General features: G+C 45.8%; 4 protein-coding genes across 6 annotated transcripts; 2 read left to right on the forward strand and 2 right to left on the reverse strand.

The window, feature by feature from the left end:
- Positions 1–282: 282 nt before the first annotated feature.
- On the reverse strand, positions 283–6,990 carry LOC131212582 (ubiquitin-conjugating enzyme E2 Q2). 3 transcript variants are annotated; one of them, XM_058206499.1, is made up of 8 exons: positions 6,754–6,990; positions 4,055–4,915; positions 2,592–2,708; positions 2,178–2,498; positions 1,294–1,368; positions 925–1,216; positions 707–855; positions 283–569 (listed from the first exon to the last, which is right to left on the reverse strand). In XM_058206499.1, the coding sequence occupies exons 2-8, from the start codon at positions 4,214–4,216 to the stop codon at positions 471–473; spliced, it is 1,215 nt and encodes a 404-aa protein (XP_058062482.1). In that variant the 5' UTR covers positions 4,217–4,915; positions 6,754–6,990; the 3' UTR covers positions 283–470. The 3 variants fall into 3 exon arrangements, with proteins under 3 accessions (XP_058062482.1, XP_058062480.1, XP_058062481.1); XM_058206497.1 differs by having other exon boundaries at positions 283–581; XM_058206498.1 differs by lacking the exon at positions 6,754–6,990 and adding an exon at positions 5,563–5,615 and having other exon boundaries at positions 283–581.
- Positions 6,991–7,472: 482 nt separating this feature from the next.
- LOC131212148 (V-type proton ATPase subunit E) lies at positions 7,473–11,926 on the forward strand. The gene is made up of 5 exons (XM_058205902.1): positions 7,473–7,557; positions 7,708–7,773; positions 8,670–9,014; positions 9,088–9,282; positions 9,365–11,926. Exons 2-5 carry the CDS (start codon positions 7,741–7,743, stop codon positions 9,470–9,472), a joined length of 681 nt encoding a protein of 226 aa, XP_058061885.1. The 5' UTR covers positions 7,473–7,557; positions 7,708–7,740; the 3' UTR covers positions 9,473–11,926.
- On the reverse strand, positions 11,923–12,875 carry LOC131212591 (copper homeostasis protein cutC homolog). Its single transcript, XM_058206509.1, has 2 exons — positions 12,303–12,875; positions 11,923–12,235 (listed from the first exon to the last, which is right to left on the reverse strand). Exons 1-2 carry the CDS (start codon positions 12,873–12,875, stop codon positions 11,984–11,986), a joined length of 825 nt encoding a protein of 274 aa, XP_058062492.1. The 3' UTR covers positions 11,923–11,983.
- Positions 12,876–17,964: 5,089 nt separating this feature from the next.
- LOC131210022 (8-oxo-dGDP phosphatase NUDT18) lies at positions 17,965–19,216 on the forward strand. Its single transcript, XM_058203206.1, has one exon. It carries the CDS (start codon positions 18,079–18,081, stop codon positions 19,087–19,089), a length of 1,011 nt encoding a protein of 336 aa, XP_058059189.1. The 5' UTR covers positions 17,965–18,078; the 3' UTR covers positions 19,090–19,216.
- Positions 19,217–19,521: the final 305 nt, after the last annotated feature.

The following is a 19,521-nucleotide window of genomic DNA, read 5'->3' on the forward strand; positions in this document are numbered from 1 at the left end:
CATTTGTTTTCTCAAGCACACTTTTCGCAGGAGCTTCTTTTTCGCTCTCTCTCTCTCTCTCTATCGTCACTTGTTTGCCCTTCGTGGCCTACCATGCGTATTACGTTTTCATACACTTAAACGCTAGGAACTAAATGATTAAAACGAAGGGAGGGAAGGGTGAAGTAAGGGTGTGAGGGAAAGTATTTTTCTGTTGTGTGGTTTTGTTTACTCATCCTTTTCCCGTATCGTCGCACCGTGTCCGTGGCGACATAAGTTGCTGGTTGCGCCGATGCCGAACATTCGACGACGCTTCTCCAATAGAACTTGCCGACTTTCAGCCTCTCCGTAATTGTATCCATCATTGTCATCGTCACACAACCATCATCATCATCAACCGATCGACCGTCTTCGCTTCGATGGCAACATTCGTTTGTCGCCGAGCAGCAAACAGCGGCGCACGCGTTGCTGTTGTTGCTGTTTCCTTCCGCTTAACCGTCCTCCTTCGGAGGTGTGAACCAACCGTTCTTTTCGTGTATTTGTACGAGCGATTTGAAACTCTGCTGCGCTCTAGCTAAGCTGTACTGGCCCTGCGAAGTAGACTAAAGGAGGGTAAGCTGCCGTCTTCGATTGTCCCTCGATTCGATTGTTGAGACGGAAACGGGGTACATTCTGGCGGCATTCACCGCCCCCCGTTTCAATCGTATCGTATCGTAGCGTGTCTCACCTTGGTTGGACCGAACTGTATTCGCGCCTTGCCCTTGACTAGTGTGGCCGCGATTTGCATGATGACCGCTTCCACCGTGTAGGCCGAACTCCAGCCCTGCTTCGTGAGCAGTTCCATGCAGATTGCACCACCTACCAGTACGTAGCCCCCTACAGCGTGTAACAACAAGAAGGAAGTTAATACGAGAGTGATCCGCCGAATCAAGGCTGGACTCCTACCGGATATGATCGGATGCACAACGCGCACGAACGGTGGCTCAAATGGGTACGTCTCCTTGAAGATAATGTTCAGCAGTATGTTATCCTTGCCCTCTCGCTCCTTCAGCAACACCAGATCGTTGTGCAGCGGACTGTCCGGATCGACGGACATCAGGCGGATGTTCCACTCGTAGATCGAATCGTTCACCAGCTCTATCGAGTACATGTTGTTTTTGAACGAGTCCGATCGGTAGATGTCACGTAGCTCTTTCATCAATCGGTCGGTCGCCTGCACCGAGCCGGACACGGAACCCTACATGCGAGAGGAAAGAATACATGGGAACAGCAAAGAATGGAAAGAGAACAACCAAAGGGCTCGATTATACTTACCTTCAAGTAGTCCTGTCGCTGCGTTTGCCTCAATCTCTCCAGTGTGGCTAGGTGCTCAACCTCCATTTCGTCTTTCTACAACCGTGTTAGTCAGAATGTTACATTGGCGGAAATGCAGTCCCACAATTCGATGTTAAACCAAAAAAGGAACCAACGGAAGAGCACATAAACAAGGCACGCACGATAGCCGATCGTCACGAGTAAGTACGTTGTTTGTTATTCAAAAAAATGCCTTACTCGTCAATTTCACACGGGAAATCGATTAGGAAGGAAGGTGGCCAGCTGAAATGTGCAAATGCATCGAATAACAAGAAACGGCGACGATGCAAGCCCAGCAGTTCGAAGGCGCCGCGACAGCTACCCCTTAAAGTGCTGCAAAATGCGTGTAGTAAACGGGACACCGTTTGTTAGAACACATAAATAAGGTTTGTTGTGGAAAATTGTAGCGTCTCTTCGATTTCCACCCTTATTTACCACCGTTAGGAGGTGGTGTACAAAACAAATGAAACAAAAGGTCTTAAAAACTTACGTGCACGGCACACACTCTTGGGGAGTGGTACAAAGAATATAGGTCATTGTGATAAGAACCGCAAATGGAACGGTATAGCGATGAGGAAGAATTTGCCACCAAACACTCAACATAACGAAAGGGAACCCGGTCGATAACGAGACATTGACAAAGAATGGGTGAGTTGTTTCGAATGACGGTCGCTCCATTTGCAACAAACGTTTGCCGCAAACTATCTTCTTCTTGTATGATTCTGATACCACTCCAACCTACTAGCGATCGGTTCTTACAACTCGCTCATAGAAACGGTGTCAATCTGGTATTAGACTGGCTTGTACAGGACACGACACAAGGTAGCAATTTGCACGTTTCATACCTTTGCTGTGCTGCGACCATCGTCCATTTCGAGCGGTAAATCCTCTTCACCTTCGCTCTCCTGATCGCTTTCGCCCACAACATCTTCGATATCATCACAGTCCGAGTCAATCTCTTCGATTTGCTGCTGTTGCTGCTGCTGCATTTGCAGCTGTTGGTGCGGCGAAAGGAGCTGCTGAGGTGGCATACCGTGCTGCTGATGGGCGGCCTGAAGCTGAAGGACGGCCCCGCCGTTCGGTTGGAAGGCCTTTTTGAGCGTTTCCAGGTCTGGAGGTAGCGGTACCGTGTGCTGCCGGCAGAGTTCGCGTAGTAGTATGTGAACCTTCGGAAAACGACACGATGGAACGTTTTATATCTGAGTTTCAACGCATTTCGCCAATTAGACATTAGTGGGACTATGAATTGAAAGCCTTACCTGATTTATAACATGATTATCTAAACCTTTAGTGTTCGTAAGTATTTGTACAGCGTTGCTTATGCTTGTGTCCTCGCTCTCTGCGAACCATACTGGCGGTGTTGATGGGTATGTTTCCTGGAAGGTGATAAAAAGAAACATCAATTTACCATTACATTACCATAACCATGTTTTATTATAGACTTTTCTTGACCTTATAGCCTCTCAGATTTTGGGAATGCAGCAATATAACGTTGTTTGTGAACCGATACATTTCCATCGTAGAAACACTGACTAAATGACTGATCCCATTAAATCGTAGACTATTTCAGAACCATCACTCAGTGCAACGCACGCAGTGCACAACATCGTGTGCATCAAAAACATCCCGGTACGAAACGCAAAAAAACACCGACTGACCGTGCAGGCCGTGGCCGTGTATGTTATACCTCTCCGTGTTTCCGTAGATAACCACTGGTCACAGGATATGCTAATGATTAGAATATCAAATGCATAAGCAAGCACAAAAGAATGAATGAAACGTGAACCGTTCGAACTCAATAACACGTGAAGAATTGAACTTTTGTTTTATCTCTAGGGAACCGTAAATGTGGACCATTGAAATGCAATTGAATTTGCATCATAAAAATATCCTTCAATTGCTTCCTTCGTTCATTCTACTACGTATCAGCTGTTATGTGCTTTTAGCGGCCGATCAAGAAACAAGGATCGGCAACATCGGTGTGATTTGTGATACTTTCGGATTCGAGTGCTCCTTTTTGGTGCGTTAGTTCTTTGTTGTTGACTTCCCGTGAACTACTAAGCCCGCGCTAGAAATGGTCCAAGCAAACGTAACAGGAGATCATAGCTCGCGGGTTACTACTGTACGCTCACTATCGGCGGTTTGATTTGCATTTGATGAACGTGAAAGAATGTAGGAAAATTTTATATTTTTAAAATTTAAAGATTTTTGCGATCCCTCGTCATAACCACGTACGTTTCATAGACAGAGGAACTGCAGATAAACCCACCATTGGACACATTGAAAGGACAACCATGGACAACCGACCGAAGTATGCACCATCGATGCGTCAAATGCGATTCCGGTGTGCAGCTCTTCTTGGAGAAAAACAGCAACACATACACACAAGAGTCCCCACCAAAATCAGGGGTTCGTTCGACGCGTTCGGTAAAGGACTCCCCGAGAAGAACCACAGTCGCGCGTTGTGAAATATGAACTTGACCTTCCAAAATAAAGGTAGCATTGGGGAGGTATGCCGCACCAGTTCTATTTTTCGCACTCTCGAACAAACCCAAGCAAACAATGTGACGAAATATGATTTGTGAAACACTGAAACTCCGTGGATCGTTCCTAACCCGTACTCTGATCCCGATGTCAATGTTCCGACTCAAGAAATGTATAAGGGTCTATTTACGCATCCCATACGAGGAGGTTGTTGTTGGTTCCGAGTTCCGCAACTTACCGTAATGTTGGCATGGATTACGTATTGCTTGCCGTTGCGCCCGATAAAACGGCAGCTCAGCTCGTCCACGGTCGCGTTGAGGATTTGGAAACGTTCATGGTTCTTGGGGAAGACCTGCTCGAGTGTTTTTATTTCAAGTTTCAGAGTGTTCAGGCACGCCATCACGCCGGAGAAGGATGGTGCGATAGTTGGGGTGTCGAAGGGGCACTAGCGCCTCCTCTCCACGCCTAGAGGCACACACGGTACAGGAAGGGCACAGCGATGGTGGCGGTGCGGAGAAAGGAACGTCTAGAATGGGGTCACCGATTGGTGGCTATGTCGAACTGGGGGCCTAGCAGATCCTTCCAGCCCTGGCAGAATGGAGGGATTGAAAAAAGTGTCCTTCCGATGGGGATACTTCTTCCGCTGCACCTGAGTTATTTCTCCGTTTGTCACACTAATCGCCCGCATTCACTGTTTCCACATTAAGCCACTATTCTTCGCTCGATAATCCAGATTCCGCGGCGGGTGTGCACTTTCCACACAGTTTACCTAGATGCGTTTTGGAGCTACGAACCAGCCAGCCAGCGAAACCTTCACTCGGGATTTTTGCTCGTCTCACGTAGATAATCGCCAACTGACAGATCGGGACGACGACAAACAAACACAACCACCACCGCAGACGCACAGGACGGCCGGACACACCAACAGAGTGTGTGCTCCTTTCTCTTTCACATGAGCGCGCGCACATACACATACACTCTCACTGCCGTGAACGCACACAGGATCCCAGAGAATGACGTTTAACTTTCTTCGTGGGGCCCCGGACCCTTGCGGCCGCAGTCGTATGTTTATGTTGCGCTGCGGCTCCTCAGAATGGTGCTGGAAAGAATGGCGAATTATTAACCACAAGAGATGTAAAACGCACCCGCGAAGGGAATGAGGAAACACCCAACCCGGACAATGAACTCTCAGCACACTTCGTTTCCCCACCATAAACGCGCTCGCTTGATTGCAAAACACAATAAAAATATTTCGTTGCTTCCGTGTTCATGGTCACGACGCGAACCTAAGTAGGCCGACAAGATTCAATTGTGTATTGATCACTGTTTTAAATAACGTAACACCATGCGAATCGGCCATATTTAGGTTCGCACTTAGCACGCACTAACAATCACCGAAACGGGATGTGTGTACCTGTCCAAGCAACACACTGATGCACTCTGGAATGCCGTCTCGTTCATCATCATCTCATTAAGAAACTCATCTTTGGATAAACCACTTTTGATGCAGTTCTACGCAAGGATTACTTTAGGTTGCTCGCGAAATTCGCGAAACGAATGGAAATTAGACGTAAAATGGACGACTGAGACACACACTTCGGGCAGCACACAAAACGTCACAATAACACACCCAACGATCGTGGATTGGAACCGTTATATCGATTGGAGGAGCTCGGTCCAAAGTGTCAATGATACTGCTATTAGACTCTTTGATTATCCGTCTGGACGACTGGTGCATTGTATTACCAGAGGCGGAACAATAGTTGATCACTGTTACGCTGCACTAGTCCAAACAACACAGCTACAAGCAGCGTGACACACGATCGGAGCTGACAGCGCGCTCTGTGTCACTGTACACTTCTTCCCAGAAAACACGGAAACGGCAGTGCTCCTGCGGAGAGGAGGACAGCATTTTACACTATCAGAGCCAACTCACACAAGAGTGCCATGGGGATAACTCGGCACCAAGTTTGCAGGAGATGCCACCGTGAAAACAAGCTTCAAACGGGATTCCATCGTCGTCCTTTTCCGGGTTATCGAAATGGTCAAAGAGCCCGAGAAACTAATTGCTTTTGCTGCACATTATATACGAATACTGTGCTTTTTTGCCACACGATATCCGATACTCCTAATACGTTGCAATAAACACATATATGCATGGGAAAATCATAAGAAGCCTACAGGAGGACAAAAAATCGAATACAACGCACACAAAGAAAAGTTCCCGTCGTTTTGGTAGCAAGTGGCGAAGATGCGGAGAAACGACCCGCAATCGGGAGAGTCCGCGGAGGCAGTTCACGCAATATTTAGCCCTTTTCATAAACGGAAACGAAACTAGTTATCAATTCAACAATCAGGCTGATAATCCATCGGTACACAGAGGTAGGTGTTGCAATTCTGCCCAAGACGACAAGAAGCCCCATTTACCGCCTCCTAGTAAACCGTTTCTTTGGTGCAGTAGTTGGATTTTTCCGCTATTTTATGCCTTACCCGCGCCTGTGATACTGTTATCCGTCACAATCCCAAATAGCGGAAGAAACAATAACAGTGTCTGCGAGCGCACAGCCAGGTAAAAAGAAGAGGGCAAGAAAAAAACCTAGCGGGTGCTTGACGGACGGGTGATGGTCTCCGCGCCCTTCCGTAACGCGAGCGGACTGAATCCCCCTTCGATACGCGGCCCAACCGTGTTTTTCTGCAAAAGGGGGAGCAGGTCACCGCAATCAGCCGTGCCCAGCGTTTTTTCGTATGTGCGCGAACCTCGAACGAAGCACAATCGCAATGCTTCGAGCTTTAATGATGGAGGCTCGCTTTTCGCGAATCGACGAGCCACCCATAGCGGAAGCCGTGCGCGGTCACGGCGGATAATTTTCACCATCGTGTCCGACATTTCTTACTCCTCTTGATCGTAAAAAAGGGGGGGTCCATCTTTTCTGTTACCTTTGGGGTCAATAAATAATCGTCGTGCGACGTAGTTGCTGCTCTCGCAGTGTGGGGGGTCGTGGGTGCCGCTGGTGTGTGCGACAAGATGTCGAACACTTGAAGTTGCTTATTGCTTTTTGCTGCTAAAAATGTTTGCACTTTAACACGATTCCCGATGGTCCCTCACGCGGGCGGGGAGCAGTCCGAAAATGGCGTGACGTGCGCTCGTGATTACAACTTTCGTGTTCGTTTGCTTTTCTACAATATCGCCGCACTCTCGCATCTCGCGGACGACTGTCAAATTGTGCTGGTTCAATCCCTTTCCTTCGTCGAGTGGTGAGTTTCAGGTGCGGCACACATTTTGCAGACGACTGTCTGCTGTCATCCGAAGTCGACGGCAGTACGTCGACTGGATTGGAACTAAAGGACGGCAAAGAATTAGATGTAAATATTTTAATTACCTTTAAAAGGAAGGTTATTTGAAGCACATAAAATGTTGGATTTAATCAAAACACATGCAAAGAAAACCAAGAAGAAAGATTTTAGGAAGAAAAGTCCATAATGAATGAATCATTTAAAAGTAGGTATGAAAAATATTGTTGAAAAATGAAATGACACTTGAATGACAGCTTGGAACGTCGAAAACGGTGAAATTTGCGATGAGAAAATGTCCTCGAACGTGAGAACACCAGAGTGAGCAATTTTGTCAAACTGAAATCATCGGGCAAAATCGTTACTTCATTCGGGCAAACTCGTCATTCGGCTCGAATCGGAACTGCAACACACACGCACCACACGGCTCGTCGGACCTTCTTCTTCACGGTACGTTTCTGGACATTACTAAAAGATTGTAAAGAATATTACGTTCACTATTAGAATAATTAATTTTATGTATTGGCTCATTGTCATCATCATGTACGCCTTCCTTTCCTTCGCCTTGCACGCGAATGCTGTGTTCCTTGGACTGGCTAGTTTGCCGTTTGCATCACCAACTCCACCAGCAAAATGGCTCTTAGCGACGCAGATGTCCAGAAGCAGGTAAGAGATATTGCATTGACTAAGTACTTCTTGGTTCTTCGCGAAATCTTGCAAACCATATCGGTGCCCAGTTTTATGGCCGATATGCGCATTCCCAATTCAGCTCCTATCTCGTTTGTCATTGAAGCCTCGGTTTCGAAAGCCACAATCACACTCTGTTGCAAGTGGAGTTGTACAAATGTAGAGTATGTTGTGAATATGTTGGCCACGAAATGGATAAAATGTTTGGTAAAACGAGAGTAAATTACTTCGAAACCCACGGTGTCTGCATTGCCTAGCCATCTTCTCTAGGGTCACGAGACCCTTGTCATGTGAAAAGTGTCAAACCGAGCGGGAGAGCGAACAAGATGCAAACCAAGAGAGGAAAAAAGAGCGAGATAGAACCGTCTTCGAAGCGACTGTTTACTACAGATTTTTGTCGGTTTTAAGTAAATTTTAAACACAAAAGCTAAAGATATCAACTAAAAAGGAGTGGCTGTGCTGATGCGACCAATGCTTGCACCAGTGTACGCCTGTATTTTCAATGGCCGGCTTACTACTCGTCCCATATTTACGCTCAAGAAATCTTGATCACATGACCCATCACATTGCCATCACAGTAAGACTGTCGGCCGAGTGTCCGAAAGCGGAAAATACTTCGTTCCGTGCGTCTAAGTGAAACACAATGACCGGACAATAGCTTCATGAAAGGCAAATGCACGAAGGATTTCGATCTGTCTTTTGTATCAAAAAATGGATGGTTAGATAATTGTCAGACGTAACCATTGATGTCATATGACTCCCATGATAATTGTGAGCAACTGTTTATCTGGCAGCAAAATTACTTTCTGTAGTAGAATCACGATACCAACGTAACGAACAACAGGAGCTACACGCACTTATTGATCCCGTTTTAGATCAAGCATATGATGGCCTTCATCGAGCAGGAGGCCAACGAAAAAGCCGAAGAGATCGATGCAAAGGCTGAGGAGGAGTTCAACATCGAGAAAGGCCGTCTGGTGCAGCAGCAACGTCTGAAGATCATGGAGTACTACGAAAAGAAGGAGAAGCAGGTCGAGCTGCAGAAGAAGATCCAGTCGTCGAACATGCTAAATCAGGCGCGTCTGAAAGTGCTGAAGGTACGCGAAGATCACGTTGGCAGCGTGCTTGACGAATGCCGCCGACGCCTCGGCGAGGTTACCAAGGATGCTGGCCGTTATGGCGAAATTCTGACTGCCCTCATCGCTCAGGGATTGCTTCAGGTTAGATTGATTGCAAGCAGAGGTGAGAAGTGTCGATGAATGACGCTCCCAACGGTATCTTCCCCCCGTCTAGCTGATGGAAGCCAACGTGCTTATCCGTGGCCGTCAGGTGGACGCCCAGGTCATCCAAAACATATTGCCGGCGGCTGTCGAAGCGTACAAGTCGAAGTGTGGTCGCGATGTGGTGGTCACGTTGGATACTGAGTCCTTCCTGCCCGCCGATAACACAGGTGGTGTTGAGCTTTTGGCACAAGCGGGACGCATTAAGGTATTCCTTTTGAGCATTAAACAGTATCAGCCATCAACTAAATGGATCGCAAGTTAACGTCCCTTGTTTCCCGCCATTCCAGGTTTCGAACACTCTTGAGTCCCGGCTGGAGCTGATCGCTCAACAACTGGTACCGGAAATCCGTAATGCCCTCTTCGGTCTCAACATGAACCGTAAATTCAACGACTAAAGGACTCCGGCAGAACGAGTTCTATGCACGCCAGCACTGCTCATCGTGAGGGCACGGTCAGGATACGTGCCGTTACATCACGTATGGGTAGTATGGTGAAACACAATATTCATGCAAAGGACACACAAAACAGTACAGTTTAATCGTTTCAGATACATTTTGTTAAATGCCGTTTTCAACATAGATTTTCCTTTTACACCCATTCACACAAACCGATAGTCAGAGATGCACGTAGCGCGTAACAGCGTAAGGCATTATCTTATAGCTTAAGGAGCTTAAAGACCAATGACCGTAAGCCGGCTGGCGAATGTTTCCAGAATGTTTAGGTACCACTCAAGACCATTGTGACCGTGCCTAAACATCTAACGGTACTTCCAACAACACCTCGGTACGGTGTTTCTTTTTCCTCGCTATCCCCAACCGCAAGAGTAGCATTTGCTGTCTTTTTGCGTAAGTGAAATCATGTGCTTTTTTCATCCGGCATGATCACGGCGCATCCTTCGTGACATACACTCCAGTTTGTGTTGTCACGGAGTTCAACATCTGTGCAGGTGCAGTGATCCTTTTTAACAACCTAGCCGCAACAACGAGGAGAGAATACCGTAAAATGGTTACTGTTTGGTGCTAAAGCTGACTGGCATAACAATCACCAGACGGTCGCGTGTTGGTCTCAGGCCGAAAATAAGTAACGTATCCGCATAACGTTAGTAATGCGAGGCTCGTTCCCGTCGTTTAGTTCAGGACTGTTTGTTGTTTTCTTTTTTGTGGCCACAACACACACAAACCAGGCCTTATGCAGATTACATGTAGGAACTAAGTTTTAACAAAAACGTCATCTTCTAGCGGTGCGTTCAAACTATTGTTGTTACATGTTATAATTGTTTTCTTATGTTTATCGCATTCGATTGATTACATTTGGGTCAGTTTTTCTTTCGTTGCCTCAACGTTAAACAAACACATACCATGCGGTACTTGTTCTATGTATGTTGCAAATATTTTCCCAACAAAAGCTAAACTAATATTTTCCCATTCTTGGCTCGATAAGTAATAAAAAATGTGTGGCGACGTAGGAAAGGGCCAATGGTGTATACAGTCGTCAGCGACCATTGAGTTATCGATTTTGAAACTTGGCAGTGAAGAAGAGAGAATATGGAAAATAGGAAATCCGATCCAAAGTTCGCTTGCTAAACAAACCCAACGATACATTCCTTAACATTCATTCCTTACCTTCGTTTGAAATGGTGTGCATCTTCTTCCTCGGCTGTCAACAGCAACGCCTATCGTCTGGTGGTCTCCTTAAATCGCGATAGAACATCAATAATTGTTGTTTCGGTAGAAGAAAGGGTCAATTGTGCTCTCCTTGTCGCGAGCAAATACATTTTCTGCACTTCCTCGTCATACTCGGCACAAGGCGTTTCTAATTTGTTTTCGTGCCACAGCATCTTGCTTTGAGAACACTAAAAATTGTATGTAAACATTTCTTGCTGATCGCAAAGCAATGGCAGAAAACAGATTGGTAGAGATTGTTTGTCGGTGTTTTTTGATTTGGAAAGCAGAAATGTATCAACGTCTCCAATGTTTATCGTTTTGTATCGGTGTGTGAATCGTGTCGGCGCCGAATTTTGAAGATGTTTTATGCGTCAAAATGTGTGTGAATCACACCACCATCAATCGTAATGGATGAATCGTTAACCAATTATTGGCAGTGAGCATTCTCCTTTAGAATGTCGTCCTTTCACCGATTGCTTCCGAGAACCCTTCGATGAGCGGCTGTCGAGGTATACATCAGTGGTCCTCGCCTTAGCACTGCCACACAAAGTAAGAAACAAAAAATATATATGTATATTGGAAGGAAACAAACGTTAAATCTTAACTAAGATAAAACAAATAGGAGTGAAGTGAAACTACAAAGAAAATACAAAAAAAAAGAAACAGAAGTATATATATATATATATATATAAATAGATATTGTTGTAAAACGAAAAGTAACGAAACTTAGTTAATGCTGAGCGTTTAATCATTAGGAAAAAGGCAAACACGCGGATAACACTAAAAGGGCGATCACACTTTGATAACATACAAATCCAACAACCGAAAAAGGGGCGAACATTTTCGTTGTAGTGGAGATTGTTACGCATCTCTAAGTAAAACAAAACCAACACGCGTAACCGTACCGTAGAGACACTGATTACAAACGACTTAAGCCATCGAATATTTGGCGAAATTTAGAATCCCTTATCCATCTCGGGAATGGAATTCCAACGATATTCTGGAATCCTGCAAACAATAGCAATTGTAACATGGTAGCTATCGTCATGGTGTCCTGATAAAGGTGTAGATCAAGCAGGTATCAGGTCTGTTTACAGCTCCACCACTAACATCGATGGAGATGGAGGAAACCCGCTATGTGAACATTTTAAAAATAAATACACCATGGGATGTAACTCCATATCCAATTTATTTTTGTCATTAGATTAACTTTGCATTTATTTTCGTCGTAATACCATACATTCATTGTGTGTTATCATGTCTGAATTCATCATCGATCAACCGTCGTAGGTCTTCAACTATCGATTTGCTGCAAACTCTTAACGGCGACGAATCGACGTTTTTTTCCCCCAACGTGCCGCTAGTTTCCACAGGAGACTTTTCGATGCTTGCAGATCCATGTACCGCTCGGCAGTCCGTTAGTTTTAACAATGTGACCACATTATCTTTCGATACACCTGAACCGGGCATAATGAGCAGTTGTCGTCGAAACCGCTGATAAGTGGAAAGTGTCGATTAGTAATGTATGGTGTCTTAGGAGCGCCAGCTTCATTTTACGCACCTTATTTATCTCATCGACAATGGATTTCATTCGCGCTATTGTGTTTACACCTTGCATTGCCGTGGGTTTTAAGCCGCTTGTAAGCACAGTGTTGAATCCCAGCTCGGCAATGAGCTGTAGGTTGTCGCTTAGCTTATCCACCGGTGTGCAATCTATGGCGCGGTGAAACGTTATCGGAATGGTCTTCGACGTACGGTGGGCCGCTGCCACCATCTGTTCGCAATGCTTCCGATGAACATTGCCGAACTCGTCGAGAGCTCCAAAAACGAAGCCATCGGCACCGTTTGCGCCCAGCATCTCAAGATCAGTGGTCATGATGCTCATTTCGTGGTCATCGTAGCGAAAATCGCTTCCTCTTCGGCATCGTATCATCGTATAAACAGGAACTTTCCGGGGCGTTCCGGCAATGAATCGCTTCACCTCGCGCAGCAAACCAACGGTTGGCGTGAGGCCGCCTTCGCTGAGGGCGGCACAAAGCTCGATACGATTTGTCCCCCCCAGGACGGCGGCGATAGCTGATTCGATAGAGTCGACACAGATTTCCAACAAAATCTCGCTGCTGCTCAGATCCATTCGGCCGAATGTTTATATGTTATTTTTCAATTTGGTTTATACTACCCATTCGGGTTGCTGTCAATCGCGGGAATTGGATTGTTCACTCAGCAATTCAGCATTTGAACGCAGCCACGAGCTGACAACTGAGCGTACGTCAGAAACATCAACATCAACATTGCCCCACCCCCAACCGCCACTCGTCTTGTGAGGATAAACACAAGAAAACCAGAAAACCGGCTCGTTTCTAGTTTCTAGTTTCCCACGGTATTGCGTTCGCGGCACTTCGGTACGGTTGGCCTCTTGAGCAGCTGGCCACAAGCAAAAACGTCATTTTGAGCAGCAGGGCAAAGTGTGGCGACGACAGTGTAAAAATATGCGCTGAGTTTTGTTTCGGCAGTACATTGTGGCATTGTGTTTTGCCTGCGGAATTAGTTCCACGCTTTCCCCGTCAATCGATTTTACGTAATAGTGAAGCATTGCATTAAGAAAATTGTCATCGCTACGCATTGTCCCACAACGACCTGGTGAGTAGAAAACGGCCAACCATGGTTATCGTTGAACGTGCGAAATGCAGTATTTGGAGCCGAACAGACGGTGAAGTGAAAGTGCAACCCTTTGGAATGCATCCTCGAAGTGCACCGATGCAGTTCCTTGTAAATGCTTGTTCCTTGCCAATGCAGTTCCGTAGTCAGCGCCGTTCACTGCGTTGGCGAATGAGGAACCTGCGGCAAAGTATGGGTTGTCTAATTTGAATAGCCAGCAACAACAAACGCGCCCGCAACATAACTCACCAATGTGCATAACAAATTACCGTATTTTTCCGTGTATAACGCGCACCCGTGTATAACGCGCCCCCTTATTATAAGAGAAAAAAATTGGGAAAATAAGTTTTTTATTATACATTTTTCAGATATGTGATATCCAACAAATACCAAATGATAGTCATGTATTATTGTAAATATGCTATAAATATTCTAAAGTAGACTAAAGATAAAATGTGTATACATTGCAAAAGACATACTAGTATTTTATATTTCGTAATAATCTTCAAACTCAGATTCACTGCTGACAAATTGATATTCTCTAATTGCTGTTTAATGTACTCCTCATTATCACTCTCTGAAGAGGTACATTGTGACAATAAAGTATCCGGAAATTTGTGATTTAGAAAACATGCTTTGTTCCATTATTTTGTGGGGTTAGATTGCTACACATATCAGTGACTTATGGTGAAAAGGTTCGGCCATTTTATCACTTAATCTTTTACAGCTGTTGTACTGTGCTAGTGTCTTGGCCCATCGGAGATTTTTTTCTCTTCCAAAAATGGATGGCAAGGAATCTATATCCAATTTTTTGTAGAAAACGAAATTAAGAGCGCGGACGCATTCAAAATGTTGACTGTGGCTAATGGTGAAGCTATTAAGACCAAAAACATCGCTTTGTGGTCAATTAATTTAGGAGAAGACAGAAATCGCCGATAAGACAAAACACGTTCAACTAAGCTTAAAAAATAGCCGAAGTTTTCAACATAAGTGAGTGACATATGTAGTAACATTACGCAAGAAAAAAATCGAAAATCAAATAAAACTTTTTTTTTAAATCACAAATTCCCGATACTTATTCGACAGAATGTATATAAGATAGAAGACCACCAAATATAGGAATATATTATCTGTAACAATATTGTATGGATAATTATATTCCTAACAAATGTTTCATTTCGTAATATGTTGAATAATACCATAAAATATGTGCCTAAAAGGGCACACTTGTATGTTTAGAGGGGACAACATTTTTACTACCCTTGTATAACGCGCACCAAGATTTTGGAGCTAAAAAAATTGGGAAAAAGGGGCGCGTTGTACACGGAAAAATACGGTATATGAATGCGTAGGACTCGCCCAACAGGCAAACCCATTTCTCTCGCACATAGCGACGGTGACGCGTTAAGGCGTAGCCTCGTTGAGCACGCTTTACATAAGTTCTGTTTTTCTTAGGTTTTTATGTTTTGGCTCCTCTTTAAGTTACATCACAGATTCAAATCAGGCAGTCTTCAGGCCGCATCGTTTCTGAGGTTCATAAGGAATGCGCTAAGTGGTTTATCGCTTAAAAAAATTGTTTCCCATCTTTGGTCGCGGAATGCCACCTTGATGCTTCATCAACAACGGTGACACAATAGCGACGATTCGATGATCATCACTTTTTGGTGGGCTTGGTGGCAGTTGTTCGCCCGCCGGTCACAGTATGCTGCGGGTTTGGGGTTTTTTAGCGTTTACATCCATTAAAGGATTGAAGGTTTCAACGATTATTTTTAGAGAATTTCGTATATTCGTGTTTTAACACTTCAAACTCTTGTTTCACGTGAGACGTTAAATTTGAAATTCTTTCTATACCCGCATTGCGAGTTTTGATTAATCATTAATCATCCCGCGCTGCACGAGACGCTTAACAGTCAAGTTGAGGGATAATCCAATAAAGTGGCATCTAAAAGAATGCGCGTACATACACAATGCCCCACAGAAACGAACAAACAGAAACCTGTCCTCAATACGCGATCGCTGAAGGCCACTGAATATAGGCGCACTGTTCTGCTAGCTCGTTCTAATCCGCCTTAGGCGCTGTTGCGCGCGATCTTTGCTTCCCCTTCAACCCTTGTGGGCCCCCAACCCTTCGTTGTGACTTCGTTCTGATCGAGCCCAAACGGTCCGGCCCGCCAATCAGCCGACGGGTTTTGTTTTATTCAAATCCAACATCGAACATGCTTATTTATGCGTGCCGTGTTACCTTGGCGTTCCGCAGACGATGTATGGTATTTGGCGGACCTCTTTCTTCCCGCGTTCTCTGGCACCCGCGGCTGGGAAAGTTTGTGGGTCACATTCCGTACGCTGGCAGAGGCTGCTAATGGCGATCGACCAAGCAGCATGTCAATTGCTTGCGCGGAAGGTGACGCGAAAGTAGCAAATGATCGAACCGATTCTTTATTTTTGCAACGGGAAGGATGTTTAAATGGTTGCATATCTCGGACCACTTTGAATGCGGATCTTTCCATCCGACGCAAGAGCGCATCCGAAAATGGTGTTGATAAAATGGAATCATTCACCTCCGGGGCGCACGCTAATGATGGGCAACCGATTTGTTAGTCATGTCCGCGTCCGCTGCGGTTTCGGTGTTGTAATTTTATCGCCATTTCCAGTGGTTTAGCATTCAACACAACAACGCCACCACGATGCCGTTCGCTTTCTCCGATGCCGTTCGTTGCTCGCTCGTATCGGAATGGGGATAGGCGCCCGATTGCGGTTAGATAGCGTTGATCGGCAACGGTTTTTGGTGGCTTTCGGGCAACGAAGTGCGGAAAGAATGCAAATGCGAAAGGCTGCGAAAATGTACGTTAATATAGACGTTCGATGGTACCGGATATGAGAGCAAAGGACGAGACGGAGGTTGTTAGGCTTAATGTTTTTACCAATAAACAAGCTTTGTTAAACTCTTTCACTGTGTACCTGTCTCCAAAGACGAGCTTGTCTTTACAGGTAATCATTTCATTTCGGCAATCATGCACCGACAATGAGGCCTTCGAGCACCGAATCATGCACACGCAATCGTTGTTCACGAACATTCAACAGGTAATCAATTGTAGGTTTGGCAAATGTTACGTTGTGAGCATGTGTTTCCACTGTACACCGTTATTTCCCATCAAACAGATACCGTTTTCGTTTCCTTTTCTCTCGGGCATTTTTTTTCTTTTCAAGCCGGCTCCAATGAAAGAATGTTCTTCTGCGCAAGCCTCATGTTGTGGCTATGGCCGTTTCGGTCGGGTGGTTGTGCTTTAGGTTTCTTGTGATTGCAAAAATAAGTGTGATGCTTTTGCTTTTTTAACGTTTTTTACCATCTTCAACTTGCTCTCAGCCAGCGCCAGAATGTGTAGATCTTCAGATAACTATTGGAAATGCACCTTGTTTCATCTTCAAATAAGTTATAGCGAAGTTTTATGGTTTTAACGGCGTCTCTTGTTGGACCAACGGTTCGGAAATTAACAGTTTGGTGCTGTCCATTACCTCCAGTCGGTTCAAGAGCTGTATTTTCATTCACTAATTTGTGAACAGATAAATTTGAAACACCATTCAATGGACGATGAAAACTAACAATACACAAAGCAAAGTCTAATGATCTAGAGGTTCGTCTCTAATAATCATGAAATAACAATGGCTGAGATCTCACTCAAAATCGTTAGTAAATAATGCATGCTGTAAGTTTGTAATATAGCGGAGTGACGACTCGATATCACAGTACGAGTAGTTTGTATATTTTCATCACACTTATCTACAATCATCAACTCTTTCTTTAGCTCTTCACTTCTACTGTTGGGGAGAAATTTATCTGTTGTCTCTTCAACCAGTCCTCTTGATCGTTGGTTCTTGTTGTTTCAATTTTGTTTTGTTTGTTGCTTCTCTCCCATCTCCTCAGCTGTGATCTCAGGGGTCGCCGCGGCGAAGAACACGCGGCTATCGTGCGGCGTGGAAGAATTCAGTCCCTCAACAATTCGATACAGTTTGGTGGAGGATTCGGTTTTCTTCTTAGTCTATTCCACCGTCTGCAACAAACCGCTCCCAATCGCATTAAGTATGAAAGTGTCCTGTGCCGAGGCAACGGTGAGCGAACGCTGGAATCGTTAACCTGCTTCAGAATCTAAAATCCGTTCGACACGGATGGACAACAGCTGGGCACAGCGGGGCTAGACGGTGAAAACGGAGAAAGGTGAATGAATCCCGGGAAGCCTATCTACCGCCTCCATCTGGGAGTCTCCTACCAATCAGAGCTCGGACATCGTCGCGCTCGCGGGCGCAGAAGCCTGCCGAAAGTTTTCTCCCTCGCGTGAGCCACGATCATCGACACGGTGTGGGGCGACGGATTGCTGTTTGTGGTTGACTTTCCCGAGATTACGTTGGTAGTAGCGCCAGAAAGCGAGCCAACCTGTTTCGTGTGGTTTCTATCGCCAGATCACCAGACGTCGCCACGCTAGAGCGCTGGAACGTGCGTCGGAGAGCGAGCAAAGCGGAATAATCGATCGCAACGTCGTTGCCAGATTGCAGTTGCAGGGAACAGCCAGCATTGCTATTTTGTTATGCCTTTCGTGTGACCCCTTGGCGTTCGTTTAGTGCAAGAAAGCGTGACAAACCGTGACGGAACCGCAAACTTTTTGGAACTACAACAGGTGGTCAGAATGGAAACGAATTTGGTGCGCGTTCTTGAGGGTCAGTATTTGGATGAGCTGACCAGCGAGTTGTGCGATTTTACGCTGGAGGAGCAGAACGCGGCCACTGAGGCGCAGGGTGTGAAACCATTGGCATCGTCAGACTATGTGCCGATCGTGGGCAAAACGGTCACCTACGTGGTGGCGTGCGTGATCGTCAACGATGCCGACGAGGTTCTGATGATGCAGGAAGCAAAGGAATCGTGCGCCGGGAAGTGGTACCTCCCGGCGGGTCGCATGGAACCGGGTGAAACAATCGTGGAGGCAGGAGTGCGTGAAGTACTGGAAGAAACGGGACTGAAGGTGGAGATCAGCACGCTGCTTGCCGTCGAGACTGCCGGTGGTTCTTGGTTCCGGTTTGTGCTCACGGGCAACGTGGTTGGTGGTACGCTGAAGACACCGGGCCAAGCGGACCAGGAATCGATACAGGCCAAATGGTGCGCCCAGCTGAACGACCTGTCGTTGCGTGCCAACGACATTCTGCCGATCGTAGAGCTGGCCCGCAGCTACCGTGTACGGTTGCCGAAGGACCCCAACTGGCACCGGGACATACTTCCGGCGCGCAAAGCACACTACAAAAACTATCTGCGGGTGGTGGTGGCCATCAAGAACAAATCCACCAACCAAGTGTACGTGTTGCTGAGCGAAAAGACGGCATACCATTTTCCGACGGTAGAGATTCACCCGGGACGAAGCATTCACTCTACGCTGAAAAAGTTTATGATCGAGCTGTTCGGAGCGGACCTGCCGCAGCATCGGCCACACGGTGTGCTGAGCGTTGAGCATCACACGAGCGGAACGCAAGCCAGTCCAACCGACGGAATGTGCCTGACGGTGCTGGTCATTTGCCGGCCATCGATCGAGTCGGTTTCCCTAATCGGAAAATGCATCTGGCACGAGCTGAACAAGGATTTGAGCGCTCGGTTAGCGATGGCGGTGGCCGGCAAGAATGCCACCTTCCAGTTGCACGTTGTACGATAGGACGACGAGCAAAGTTTGAGGAGTTTTGTTACTATTATGTACGTGTTTTTTACCTATAAGAATAAAATCCTTACGGTGACAGGAAACCAGCTCGTCGCAAGGGCGCCCAAGACAACGAAGTATTTTGAACGACTGAACGGCGTGTGTGCTCGCGACGGAAAGTATTTGTTACGTTATGATTGTATGTACCATAAAGCAACCAAACATAATTTACGAACAGCAAAATAGATAGCATTTTAGATAGCAGAATAGCATAGATAGACATTTACAATACTCTCAATCTCAGCTTTTAAGCAACGGAATGGTGTAATAAAATGTTTTACTGCAACAATAACACGCTTTGTTCTTCTCAAGCACGTGCGAGTTGTTGAATAAATAAGTTTTATCAGATTTTATCGGTGTTTGCATATGCAAACAATTATTTTGAAATCA

The sequence above is a fragment of the Anopheles bellator genome, chromosome 2, assembly GCF_943735745.2.
Source record: "Anopheles bellator chromosome 2, idAnoBellAS_SP24_06.2, whole genome shotgun sequence".
In the NCBI taxonomy this organism is placed as follows: Eukaryota; Metazoa; Arthropoda; class Insecta; order Diptera; family Culicidae; genus Anopheles; species Anopheles bellator.

What these genes read in the sequence shown, in the direction of transcription:
- LOC131212582 (XM_058206497.1), bottom strand. Translation starts at nt 4,216, where the DNA reads ATGGCGTGCCTGAACACTCTGAAACTTGAAATAAAAACACTCGAGCAG. An exon ending in TAATCCATGCCAACATTACG is followed by an intron (nt 2,709 to 4,054) that starts GTAAGTTGCGGA and finishes ATCACCTTCCAG; the next exon opens with GAAACATACCCATCAACACC. An exon ending in TACAGTTCGGTCCAACCAAG is followed by an intron (nt 582 to 706) that starts GTGAGACACGCT and finishes ACCCTCCTTTAG; the next exon opens with TCTACTTCGCAGGGCCAGTA.
- LOC131212148 (XM_058205902.1), top strand. Translation starts at nt 7,741, where the DNA reads ATGGCTCTTAGCGACGCAGATGTCCAGAAGCAG. An exon ending in ACGCAGATGTCCAGAAGCAG is followed by an intron (nt 7,774 to 8,669) that starts GTAAGAGATATT and finishes ATCCCGTTTTAG; the next exon opens with ATCAAGCATATGATGGCCTT. An exon ending in TCGCTCAGGGATTGCTTCAG is followed by an intron (nt 9,015 to 9,087) that starts GTTAGATTGATT and finishes CCCCCCGTCTAG; the next exon opens with CTGATGGAAGCCAACGTGCT.
- LOC131212591 (XM_058206509.1), bottom strand. Translation starts at nt 12,875, where the DNA reads ATGGATCTGAGCAGCAGCGAGATTTTGTTGGAAATCTGTGTCGACTCT. An exon ending in TTGTCGATGAGATAAATAAG is followed by an intron (nt 12,236 to 12,302) that starts GTGCGTAAAATG and finishes TCCACTTATCAG; the next exon opens with CGGTTTCGACGACAACTGCT.
- LOC131210022 (XM_058203206.1), top strand. Translation starts at nt 18,079, where the DNA reads ATGGAAACGAATTTGGTGCGCGTTCTTGAGGGTCAGTATTTGGATGAG.